This window comes from Nicotiana tabacum, chromosome 6 (assembly GCF_000715075.1).
Source record: "Nicotiana tabacum cultivar K326 chromosome 6, ASM71507v2, whole genome shotgun sequence".
NCBI lineage: Eukaryota > Viridiplantae > Streptophyta > Magnoliopsida > Solanales > Solanaceae > Nicotiana > Nicotiana tabacum.
The window spans coordinates 137,558,839-137,571,898 of NC_134085.1; the positions used below are offsets into that span (position 1 = coordinate 137,558,839).

The following is a 13,060-nucleotide window of genomic DNA, read 5'->3' on the forward strand; positions in this document are numbered from 1 at the left end:
GTATTAAAACAGGGACATGTTATTTAATAAACTGGACTAGTTGCCTCCCGGAATTTGTGACAGCACTTTATCTACATTTTGTACTCATATACTACAAAAGAGGGAGGGAGGTAGGTACCTTTGAAAAGAGAAGCCAACGAGTTAACTTATTGGCTTCTCCTTCTGAATTCTGATGCACATGGCGAGGCTAGAGTTACTTAACTTGTACCTGTGGGAAATAACATACTAGTATATATCTAGTGAAATAAATAAGCTGATTGGAACAACAACATATTAAAATAGTCAAAAGGATAGCTGGTGTCAACTCCATATTTGATATAGGAACAGGGAATTTAGAGAGAAGAATTATACAGCAATAATGGCTACAGCTTCTTCTGTTTCATCTCCTTCAATGGAACGGATCATGTCACTTCCTCATTCCTCCATGAGCTTGCGTCATTCCAATCTCCCTTCTCTGCTTCATCCTTGGTCGTTTTCATCGTCTTTTAGGCCGCCATCAGGTATAATTTCTCTTAACACCTCTGTCTTCTTTCTTCTACGATTCCCAGATTGAGGTTTTGGTGTATATATTGTACTGTTTTATGGAGTATAAAGCCGCTAATGTTAGCTAAAACATTTAATTGAGTCATTTTTGATTGATTGAGATAAAATATTCAGCTTAACTATGTCAACCTTCTACGAACCAAGAAAGGCTACAAGTAGCGGATGAAATGATTTAGTATAATAAGATGTGAGTTTTTCGGTTTAGATCGTAATGGAATTTCGGAAAACTGACTTCTTTCTTAATACAGAGTTCGTATCATTTTCCTAAAGCTTAAAGATAATATGGGTCTCAACTCAATCAGCCTATAAAGTGCCCAAAAGAGGAAAATGCTCTACGAGATGTCTATAATCAATGATGGAGAGATATCTCCCTAGTGATATTGTGCTATTAGAAACTGTCAGAATCGAACTTTCAAGGGAAAATAGTAGAATTCCATTTTTATCTAAGCTTTCAAACTTCTTTTTTTTTCTTTTTAAATATCTAAGTATGAATAAACGAGTTGTCCATTATAACAATAACATACCCAGTATTATCTCACACCGTAGGGTCTGGAGAGAGTTGCCCATTATTAAGGAAATAAAAACATTGATCAATTGGCCTACAAATTTAACACAAATTGCAAAGTTAGTACTTTAGCAAGACCTCCGTTTATGTTCAAAGTGGAGAAGTCTTTTTACAGCTCCAAATAGGGAAGACAAAAATTTTGTTTTCTGAAATTTTCATTCTAGGAGATTACTGGAACTTGTCTTTTATCAAGCCAGAGTTCTTTGGTCTAAGCTGTTAAAGTTTTCAGGCTTTCGACGTCACATAGATTCCAAGAGATTTCCTATCTTCAAGATCAGGGCTTCTGAAGAAGAAGAAGAAGAAAAAAATTCTGAATCTTTTACTCGCATCAGAAAAGTATTTTCCAGCGTAAAAGACAAGGTAAGGCTCTCTTATTTTCTGAGCACTTCATAGTTCGTTCACTATGCCTCAAAACTGGCTCATCTTCTTCGTTTGCTGTAATCCAACTATGTATAGTGGGATGGACTCGAAAAGAAACCAACAATCTTCCTTTATGGAGGTTCTGCAATCCTTGGTCTTTGGTTGTCTTCAATCGTCATCGATGCATTAGACTCCATTCCATTGGTAGGTGATCCAATTGTACTAGTCTTTTCCTGTGTTGTAGCAAACTATAGGGTGCCAATACTATTAATAGTAATACATTGTGACTAGCCTTAGTTAGCCTAGTGTTTTTGTGGTTATCCTAATTTCTGCTCTCTGCTTTCTTGTGATTCTTGAACTTAAGTGAATATCTCTCACAGTTTAACATTTTTAAACCAGTTACCCAAGTTTTTGGAGTTGGTCGGCCTTGGATACTTTGGATGGTTTGTCTACACATATCTTCTCTTTAAGGTATGGTCTTAGCATGAAAGAAATGCAGATTATCTTGGAATTAATATCTATTCTACACTTGGTATAGACATAGGCTAGAATAAGAATAGCATGCACTGGAAGAGTTTTCTACTAAGAATTTTCAGGTCAATCTTGTATTCTAAACCATACAGCTTCACATGACTCCAGTCTTACTTCAAATGAGTTAATGTTTCATTCATTTCTTTCCTACTCAGTTACATATCGGCCAATTTTGCAAATTTCCTGTGTCACCTAAGGCAAATTAAAGGTTAAAGTGACAAAAGCTGCTGATTTTGCCAATTCTAGGGGGTGGGGGTTATCATTAAGTTTTGATATGTTTTAGTTACATTAGTTATTAAATTCACCTCCAGATAACAGAGATAACATGCCAACTAACCTAGGAAATCATGTTTCGATTTTAGTTTGGCAAGCCACAAATCTACATCTGTACTGCAAGAGTGCAATCACATGCTGAATACAGTATCTTATTACTAGTAAACGTTTCTTGTCAGTGTATATAAACACACTTCAGGGTAGATAGTGCATATACTAACACTAAAATTGAATTTTTTTTCTCAGTCTGGAAGGGATGAACTGGGAAGTGATTTTCAAACTCTTAAGAAAAAGATTACTGGGGAGGAATAGCACGTCAGTTTCCGCACTGCTGGTCAGAGAACATCTGAACAAATAAGCTTCAGCTACGAAGCTTTCCTCTCTATTCTACAATTAGTCATGTATACTCTTGTACATCACAAACTTGTCAACTACCCCATGCAAAACACCTCTTCCCCTCCCCCCCCCCACCCCAAATCCACGCATTCAGAATTTGTGTATTCGCATTAGATAGTGTCACGACCCAAAATCCATTAAGGATCGTGATGGTGCCCAACACCATTGCCGGGCAAGCCAATGCGGAAAATACTAAATAAACTTTCATTTACTTTTACCCAAAAATAGTTGTCATGATTCTTTAAGTTGAGATAAAATCAGAAATGATCAGTAAAGTCAAAATAATCATACATTCCCAAAAATAATACAGTCTACTAATGTGTGTGCCAAAACCTGGTGTCACAAGCTGTGGGCAACTAGTAGAATATACAAAAGAATCACACTATCCTACTGCCCGAAACAGAATAGACAGCAAAATACATAAGAGAGACTCCTTCAGGCTGCTGAACGGCGCGGAAAGGGAAGCAACTCACCGTAGAAGTCTCGAACTCCGCTCAGGGATGCGCACCAGACTGATAGCCAGATACACGCCTCAGATCCTGTAAAATTAAGTACAGAAGTGTAGTATGAGTACATAAACAATATGTACCCAGTAAGTATCCCGTCTAATCTCGAAGAAGTAGAGACGAGAGGTCGACTTGATACCTACTAGGGTCAAATAATATGAGAAAGAATTTATAGTAAGCAAGGATAGCACAATTTATTAGCATTATGTGACAAGAAATAACAGTTCTTTTTCCAAATAATATCATGGGTATCCATTTACGTTTCAAGGCATATATGAAGTTCTGTCCACAAAGAAAATACTAAGTAAAGCATGCGCAAGTAACACCGATCCAACATAAAAGTAAATTGTGCACTGCCGAGGGTCGAACGGCTCGAACCATAGATGCATCTATTACCCCGCTCGCGAATCACACGTGTGACGCAGTCAAATATAAATAAACTCATCAACAAGCAGACGATAATGTATATCTGGGGAGTAGTTATTCACAGGAATATTCAAGTTCTCCTTTAAAAGACCAAGCAAGATAAGATTCCTCTACTAGTCTCATTTACCTTAATCAACACAATTTATACGAATTTGAATTTATCATCAAGTTACAAGAATATCACATAGAGCATGCTTTTGGGCCCTAGACTACCCGGACTTAACATAATAGTAGCTACGCACGGACTCTCGTCACCTAGTGCGTACGTAGCCCCCCGCATATAATAGCAATTAATTCAATTATTATACATATGGGGACAATTCCCTCTTACAAGGTTAGAAAGGAGACTTACCTCGCTCCACAGTGCACTTCCAATATGAGGAACGAGTCCAAGCCCTCAATTTGGAACCGAACGATCCCAAACTAGTTAAATGAGGTAGGAACTAGTCAATATAAACTCACAAGATCGAATTCTAACTATTTAAGGAATTTCCCAACCTTTAAAACAAGTTTCCTAAAATCCGACCCCGGCCCCACGTGTCCGGATTCCGAAATCTTTCAAGGGAAGTTGTTCTCTATAACCTAAGGATCGATAATATATGATTTCTAATTCATTCCATAACAAATTTCGTGGTTAAATCTAACTTTTATTAAAAACCCTAGGTTTTGCTCTAACCCCTTGATTTACCTTAATTCTAGTGTTTAATCTACCTAAAACACAAGTATTAAACTAAGAATTAGTGGGATAGACTTACCTCAAGATGTTAGGTGGAAGTCTCTTCTCAAAAGCTCCCAAAATCGCCGATGGAGGAGTGAAAAGTGGTAAAAATTGACTTAGAACCGTATTAAATGAAGCTCACTGCTTCAGCGATTTACGCATCTGTGATCAGGGGACCGCATCTGCGAGAAAGGGCCGCATCTGCGAAAAGGGGCCTAAAGGGCTGGGACCACTTCTGTGGTCTTGAGGCCGCTTCTGCGGTTTGGCTTGGCCTTCCCTGGGTCGCATCTACGATAGATGGACCGCATCTGCGGTCTCGCACCTGCGATCCACCAACCGCAGGTACGGTTATGACAGAAGCAGCAACTTCAGCACTTCTCAAACATTTCAACTTCACTCGAGCCTCGTCCAATTGACGCTTGGGGCTCCCGGGCCCCGCCCGAACATACCGACAAGTCTGAAATGGCGAAACGGACCTACTCGAACCTTCGGAACGCCCGAAACAACGCTAAATCTAGGAATCACCCCCTAAAACCAAATAAATCAAACTTATGAACTTCAAGTTCTTAATTTTCCTCTAATGGCCAAAACGCCCTTAAACTACTCGGATTGACACCAAATTTTGCGGGCAAGTCTTAAATGTTATTTCGGACCTATACCAGGCCTCAGAACCAATATACGAGCCCGATACCCATGTGATCAATCATTAATTAGTTTCTTTAAATCCTTAAAACTTTAAATTAATAATTTCTAATAAAAATTCATTACTCGGGTTAGGGACCTCGAAATTCGATTCTGGGCATATGCCCAGGTCCCATATTTTCCTACGGACCCTCTGGGACCGTCAAATTACGAATCCGGGTCTATTTGCTCAAAATGTTGACCAAAGTCAAACTTAGCACTTTTTAAGAAAATCCTAAGGAATCAAATGGGCATATTTCACTCCAAACTCTTCCAAATCCCGAACCAACCGTCCCCGCAAGTCGTAAATTAGCTAAAGCAAGCGTGGGAAGTTTTATTTAAGAAATGGGGTTCTAAAAGGCAAAACGACCAGTCGGGTCGTTACATTCTCCACCTCTTAAACAAACGTTCGTCCTCGAACGGACATAAAAAAGTACCTGAGCTGTCGAATAAATGTGGATATCTGCTCCGCATGTCCTCGTCGGACTCCCAAGTCGCCTCCTTGACTAGTTGGCCCTTCCACTGGACCCTTACTGCAGAAATCCTCTTGGACCTCAACTGGCAATCCTGTTTATCAATAATGGCAACTGGCTCCTCCTCATAACCCAAACTCTCATCTAGCTGAATAGTACTGAAGTCTAACACATGGGACAGATCGGCATGATACTTCTGAAGCATTAATACATGAAAAACCGGATGAACTCCCGATAAGCTGAGGGTAAAGCCAGCTCGTAAGCCACCTCCCCAACTCGCCTCAACACCTCAAATGGGCTAATAAACCTTGGGCTCAGCTTGCCCTTCTTCCCGAATCTCATAGCACCCTTCATTAGCGAGACTTTCAAGAGGACCTTCTCGCCAACCATAAATGATACATGACGCACCTTCTGATCTGTGTAACTCTTCTGTCTGGACTGAGTTGTGCGAAACCTCTCCTGGATCAACTTTACCTTATCTAAGGCATCTTATACCAAATCTGTACCATATAACTTAGCCTCACCAGGCTCAAACCACCCGATAGGAGAACGACAACGGCGACCATATAAAGCATCGTATGGAGCCATCTCTATGCTAGACTGATAGTTGTTGTTGTATGCAAACTCCGCCAAGGGCAAGAACTGATCCCATTGCCATCTAAAGTCAATCACACATGCTCTGAGCATGTCTTCCAAAATCTAAATTGTCCGCTCCGACTGCCCGTCGGTCTGTGGATGAAATGTCGTGCTAAGCTCCATGCGGGTCCCCAACTCACCCTGAACAGCTCTCCAAAAATGCAAAGTGAACTGAGGGCCTCTATCTGATATGATGGAAATAGGCATACCATGCAATCGGACTATCTCCCGAATGTAGATCCGAGCATACCTCTCTGTTGTATAAGTAGTTTCCACTGGAATAAAGTGGGCTGACTTGGTCAACCTGTCAACAGTGACCCATACTGAATCAAAACTTCCGCAAAGTCCACGACAACCCAACTACGAAATCCATGGTGATGCGCTCCCACTTCCACTCCAGTATCGGCATCTGCTGAGGTAGGCCACCCGGCCTCGCAACAACCCAACTACGAAATCTATGGTGATGCGTTCCCACTTCCACTCCAGTATCGGCATCTGCTAAAGTAGGCCACCCGACCTCTGGTGTTCATACTTGACCTGCTGGCTATTCAAACACTTAACCACATACTCTACTATGTCTTTCTTCATCCTCCGCCACCAATAATGCTGCCTCAAGTCGCAATACATCTTCGTAGCTCCCGGGTGAATGGAATACCGTGAACTATGTGCCTCCTCTCCTTCAGACCATCAATATTAAGAACACATAGACAACCCTGCAGTCGCAAAACACCATCCTCGCCAATAGAAACCTCCTTGGCACCTCCCTGAAGCACCATCTCTCTGAGAACCGCAAATGTGGATCATCGAACTGCCAGGCCTTGATCTTCCCCAATAATGAAGACTGAGCAACCACACACGCAAGAACTCGGCTGGGCTCTGAAATATCCAACCTCACAAGTTTGTTAGCCAAGGACTGAATGTCCAAAGCTAGTGGCCTCTCCTCCGCTAGAATGAATGCCAAGCTACCCATACTCTCTGCCTTCCTGCTTAAGGCATCCACGACCACATTAGACTTGCCCGGATGATTAAAAAATGGTGATATCATAATCCTTCAGTAACTCAAGCCACTTGCGCTACCTCAAATTAAGATCCCTCTATTTGAACAAATGCTATAAGCTGCGATGATCCGTATAAACCTCACATAACACCCCATACAGATAATGCCTCCATATCTTTAGAGCATGAACAATCACGGCCAATTCTAAACCGTGCAGAGGATAATTCTTCTCATGAACCTTCAATTGGCGCGAAGCATAGGCAATAACTCGCCCCTCCTGCATCAATACTCATCCCAATCCAACGCGCGAAGCGTCGCAATATACCATATACATCCCCGAACCGGAAGGTAACACAAGAACTGGTACTGTAATCAAGGTTGTCTTGAGCTTCTGAAAGCTCGCCTCATAATCATCGGACCAATGGAAAGGAGCACCCTTCTGGGTCAATCTAGTCAGAGGTGATATAATAGATGAAAAGCCCTGCACGAATCGTTTGTAATAACCTTCTAACCCCAAGAAACTCCTAATCTCGGTCACCGAAGTAGGACGTGGCCAACTCTGAACTGCCTCAATCTTCTTGGGGTCCACCTTAATACCCTCTCCTAATACAATATGCCCCAAGAATGCCACTGACTCTAGCCAAAACTCGCACTTGGAGAACTTAGCATATAGTTTCTGCTCTCGCAAGGTCTGAAGCACTACCCTCAAATGCTGCTCGTGCTCCCCCAGGCTACGGGAGTATATCAAGATGTCGTCAATGAAGACGACGACAAATGAATCAATGTAAGGCCTAAATACCCTGTTCATCAAGTCCTTGAATGTTGTTGGGGCATTAGTCAAGCCAAAGGACATCACCACGAACTCATAATGGCCATATCTAGTCCGGAATGCAGTCTTCGGAACATCCGAGTCCCGAATCGTCAGTTGATAATACCCTGACCTCAAGTGAATCTTCGAGAACACGCTAGCACCCTGCAATTGGTCAAACAAATCATCGATACGGGGCAGCAGATACTTGTTCTTGATGGTAACTTTGTTCAACTGGCAGTAATCAATGCACTTCCGCATAGTCCCATCGTTCTTCTTCACAAATAACACGAGTGCACCCCAAGGCGATACACTGGGTCTAACAAACCCCTTTGCTAACAACTCCTCAAGATGCTCCTTAAACTCTTTCAACTCCTTAGGAGCCATACGATACGGTGGGATAGATACAGGCTAGGTGCCTGGAGCCAAATCAATGCAGAAATCAATATCACGATCCGGTGGCATGCCAGGAAGATCAGAAGGAAACATATTGGTGAACTCTCGAACCACCGGAACTGAATCAATCGTCGGAGACTCTGCGGTGGCGTCCCGAACATAAGCTAGATAAGCCAAACACCCCTTCTCGACCATATGTTGAGCCTTCATGAAAGAAATAACCCTACTAGACGTATCAACTGCGGAACCCTTCCACTCCAACCTCGGGAACCCTGGCATCACTAATGAACAGTCTTGGCATGGCAATCTAGGACGGCATGATAGGGAGACAACCAATCCATTCCCAGGATGACCTCAAAGTCGATCATGTCAAGCAACATGAGATTCGCTCTAGTCTTGAAACCACGGAATGTAACCACACAGGACCGGTAGATCCGATCCACAATCACAGAATCACCCACGAGAGTGGACACATGAACAGGAATGCCCAAAGGCTCAGGAGAAATAATCAGGAAACGAGCAAACAGGGATGATACATATGAATAAGTAGACCCTGGGTCAAATAATACTGAAGCATCTCTACCGCCGATGAAGATAATACATGTGATGACGGCATCTGAGGCCAATGCATCTGGCCTAACCGGAAAGGCGTAGAATCTCGCTGGAGTGTCGGCTAGCTGGCCTCTACCTAACTGAGCAATAGCTGGCCAAGCTCTCCCTGCCTGGCCTCCACCTCTAGGACGGCCCCTACCAGTCTGCCCTCCACCTCTAGGTAGCGGGGTAGCCGGTGCTGAAGTCATAGGCTGCTGACCCTGCTGCACTGCCTTGCCCCGAAGTCTAGGGAAGGTCTTCTTCATGTGACCCAGATCTCCACACTCGTAGCATACTCTCGGTACCATAGCCTGCTACCTTGAAGTCTGAGCCTGCTGACCCGAATACCCACTAGAAGAGCCTTGGATGGCTGGTGGGCGATATGAACTCTCTGGCACGGCACTGAAGTGAGCACTGGAAGAATCTTGATGACCAGAATACCCCCCAAAGGAACCCTGAATAGCTGGTGGGCGGTAAGAATTCTCCGGCATCGCATTGAAATAAGGCCTCACTGGAGCACCTCGGGGAGGGGGTGGTGGTGCTGAATACGGGGGCATGCTGGGCTGACCCCTCCCGAAGTGACCTCTACCCCTAGCTGGGGCACCTCTGAACTCTCCCGAAAATCGGGCCCTCTTGTCCTGCTTTATCTGCTCTCTACCCCTCTGGCGATACCCCTCAATCCTGCAAGCAATCTCTACCACTAGCTAATACTCAATACCCATCTCCACCTCTCGGGCCATGCTAGCTCGAATACCGGGGTGCAACCCCGCAACAAATCTCTGCAGTCTCTCTGCATCTATGGGAAGTATCATGAGTGCATGGCGAGACAACTCAAAGAACCTCGCCTCACAATCGGTCACAAACATCTGACCCTGCTCAAGATGCTCAAACTGATACCGTAGCTCTTCCCTCTCGGAGGGTAGAATATATCTATCCAAGAATAACTGGGTGAACTAACCCCAGGTGAGGGGAGGAGAGCCTGCTGGCCTGCCAAGAACATAGGACTGCCACTATCTGCGGGCCCTGCCCTCCAGCTGAAAAGTAGTGAAGTCAACTCCATGCGACTCCAATATACTCATGTTGTGCAGTCTGTCCCTGTACCTGTCAATGAAGTCCTGGGCATCCTCATGTCGCTCACCCCCGCAGATAGGAGTGTAAAGTCTAGTCCATCTATCCAATAACTTCTGCGGGTCATCGTCCGCAGTTGGTCTGAGCTGGGGCGCCACTGCAGCAACTGGCTAGGCTCCATCTGCGGGTAGTGCACCCGGAGTCTGATACACTGCAGTTGCATGTCCAGGAGCCTAAGCAGTAGGGGTATGTGCTCCCCCTCCTGCCTGTGATGTTGCTGGATCTGTTGTAAATAAACCAGCCTGAGTCATAGAATCCATGAACCGTAGCATACGGCCCATGACCTCCTGAAATCTCGGTGCTGTCATAAAGTCTGTCGGGGTAGGCTCAGCTGCGAGCACCTCGCCATGCTCCTCGATAATAGGATCTCTCGCAGGATCTGCTAGTGGTACTACTGGGATAACTCTGGGACGCCCTCGGCCCCTACCTCGGGCTGGTGCCCTCTCTCGGCCTCTGCCTCGGCCTCTAGCAATGGGGGGGAAACTCTGCCCAGGTTAGGAACATCAGCCACGCGTGTCCTCACCATCTGTGAGAGAATAGAAGAGGGAAATTTAGTATACCAACCACTGCACGATAGGAAATGAATGAAGAGTAGTTTTCCTAACACCCTATAGACTCTCGAAGATAAATACAGACGTCTCCGTACTGATCCGCAAGACTCTATTAGGTTTGCCCATGACTTGTGAGACCTACGTGAACCTAGTGCTCTGATACCATGTTGTCACGACCCAAAATCCATTAAGGGTCGTGATGGCGCCCAACACCATTACAGGGCAAGCCAACGCGAAAAATATTAAATAAACTTTCATTTACTTTTACCGAAACATAGTTCCTATGATTCTTTAAGTTGAGAAAAAATCAGAAATGATCAGTAAAGTCAAAATAATCATACAATCCCAAAAATAATACAGTCTACTAATGTGTATGTCAAGACCTGATGTCACAAGTTGTGGGCAACTAGTAGAATATACAAAAGAATCACACTATCCTACTGTCCGAAACAGAATAGATAGCAAAATACATAAGAGAGACTCCTTCAGGCTGCTGAATGACGCGGAAAGGGAAGCAACTCACCGTAGAAGTCTCGAACTCCGCTCAGGGATGCGCACCAGACTGATAGCCAGATACACCTGCCTCAGATCCTGTACAATTAAGTACAGAAGTGTAGTATGAGTACATAAACAATATGTACCCAGTAAGTATCCCGTCTAATCTCGAAGAAGTAGAGACGAGAGGTCGACTTGATACCTACTAGGGTCAAATAATATGAGAAAGAATTTATAGTAAGTAAGGATAGCACAATTTATTAGCATTATGTGACAAGAAATAACAGTTCTTTTTCCAAATAATATCATGGGTATCTATTTACGTTTCAAGGCATATATGGAGTTCAGTCCACAGAGAAATACTAAGTAAAGCATGCGCAAGTAACACCGAGGGACGTACGGCCCGATCCAATATAAAAGTAAATTGTGCATTGTCGAGGGTCGAACGGCTCGAACCATAGATGCATCTATTACCCCGCTCGCGAATCACACGTGTGACGCAGTCAAATATAAATAAACTCATCAACAAGCAGACGATAATGTATATCTGGGGAGTAGTTATTCACAGGAATATTCAAGTTCTCCTTTAAAAGAGCAAGAAAGATAAGGTTCCTCTACTAGTCTCATTTACCTTAATCAACATAATTTATACGAATCCGAATTTATCATCAAATTACAAGAATATCACGTGGAGCATGCTTTTGGGCCCTAGACTACTCGGACTTAACATAATAGTAGCTACGCACGAACTCTCTTCACCTAGTGCATACGTAGCCCCCGCATATAATAGCAATTAATTCAATTATTATACCTATGGGGACAATTCTCTCTTACAAGGTTAGAAAGGAGACTCACCTCGCTCTACAGTGCACTTCCAATATGAAGAACGAGTCCAAGCCCTTAATTCGGAACCGAACGATCCCAAACTAGTTAAATGAGGTAGGAACTAGTCAATATAAACTCACAAGATCGAATTCTAACTATTTAAGCAATTTCCCAACTTTTAACACAAGTTTTCTAAAATCCGACCCCGGGCCCACGTGCCCGGATTCCGAAATCTTTCGAAGGAAGTTGTTCTCTATAACCTAAGGATCGATAATATATGATTTCTAATTCATTCCATAACAAATTTCGTGGTTAAATCTAACTTTTATTAAAAACCCTAGGTTTTGCTCTAACCCCTTGATTTACCTAAATTCTAGTGTTTAATCTACCTAAAACACAAGTATTAAACTAAGAATTAGTGGGATAGACTTATCTCAAGATGCTAGGTGGAAGTCTCTTCTCAAAAGCTCCCAAAATCGCCGATGGAGGAGTGAAAAGTAGTAAAAATTGACTTAGAACCGTATTAAATGAAGCTCACGGCTTCAGCAATTTTCGCATCTGCGGTCAGAGGACCGCATCTGCGGTCTTGCATCTGCGAGAAAGGGCCGCATATATGAAAAAGGGCCTAAAGGGTTGGGACCGCTTCTGTGGTCTTGAGGCCGCTTCTGCAGAGCCGTTTCTGCGGTTCAAGAGCCGCTTCTGCGGTTTGGCCTGGCCTTCCCTGGGCCGCATCTGCGATAGATGGACCGCATCTGCGGTCCACCAATCGCAGGTGCGGTTATGACAGAAGTAGCAACTTCAGCACTTCTCAAAAATTTCAACTTCACTCGAGCCTCGTCCGATTGATGCTCGGTGCTCCCGGTCCCCGCCCGAACATACCGACAAGTCTTAAATGACGAAACGGACCTACTCAAACCTTCGGAACGCCCGAAACAACGCTAAATCTAAGAATCACCCCCTAAAACCAATTGAATCAAACTTATGAACCTCAAGTTCTTAATTTTCCTTTAATGGCCAAAACGCCCTTAAACTACTCGGATTGACACCAAATTTTTCGGGCAAGTCTTAAATGTTATTTCGAACCTATACCGGGCTTCGGAATCAACATACGAGCCCGATAACCATGTGATCAATCATTAATTAGTTTCTTTAAATCCTTAA

General features: G+C 43.6%; 1 protein-coding gene across 1 annotated transcript; it reads left to right on the top strand.

Annotated features, from left to right (window-relative positions):
• The first annotated feature begins 219 nt into the window (after positions 1-219).
• On the top strand, positions 220-2,723 carry LOC107826038 (protein CURVATURE THYLAKOID 1A, chloroplastic-like). Its single transcript, XM_016652974.2, has 5 exons — positions 220-500; positions 1,338-1,468; positions 1,565-1,672; positions 1,868-1,939; positions 2,519-2,723. Exons 1-5 carry the CDS (start codon positions 359-361, stop codon positions 2,582-2,584), a joined length of 519 nt encoding a protein of 172 aa, XP_016508460.1. The 5' UTR covers positions 220-358; the 3' UTR covers positions 2,585-2,723.
• Positions 2,724-13,060: the final 10,337 nt, after the last annotated feature.

Bases quoted from the DNA above. Each gene is read 5' to 3' on its own strand.
- LOC107826038 (XM_016652974.2), top strand. From the start codon at position 359: ATGGCTACAGCTTCTTCTGTTTCATCTCCTTCAATGGAACGGATCATG. The intron at 501-1,337 runs GTATAATTTCTC...TAAAGTTTTCAG, and splicing joins GTCTTTTAGGCCGCCATCAG to GCTTTCGACGTCACATAGAT. The intron at 1,940-2,518 runs GTATGGTCTTAG...TTTTTTTCTCAG, and splicing joins ACACATATCTTCTCTTTAAG to TCTGGAAGGGATGAACTGGG.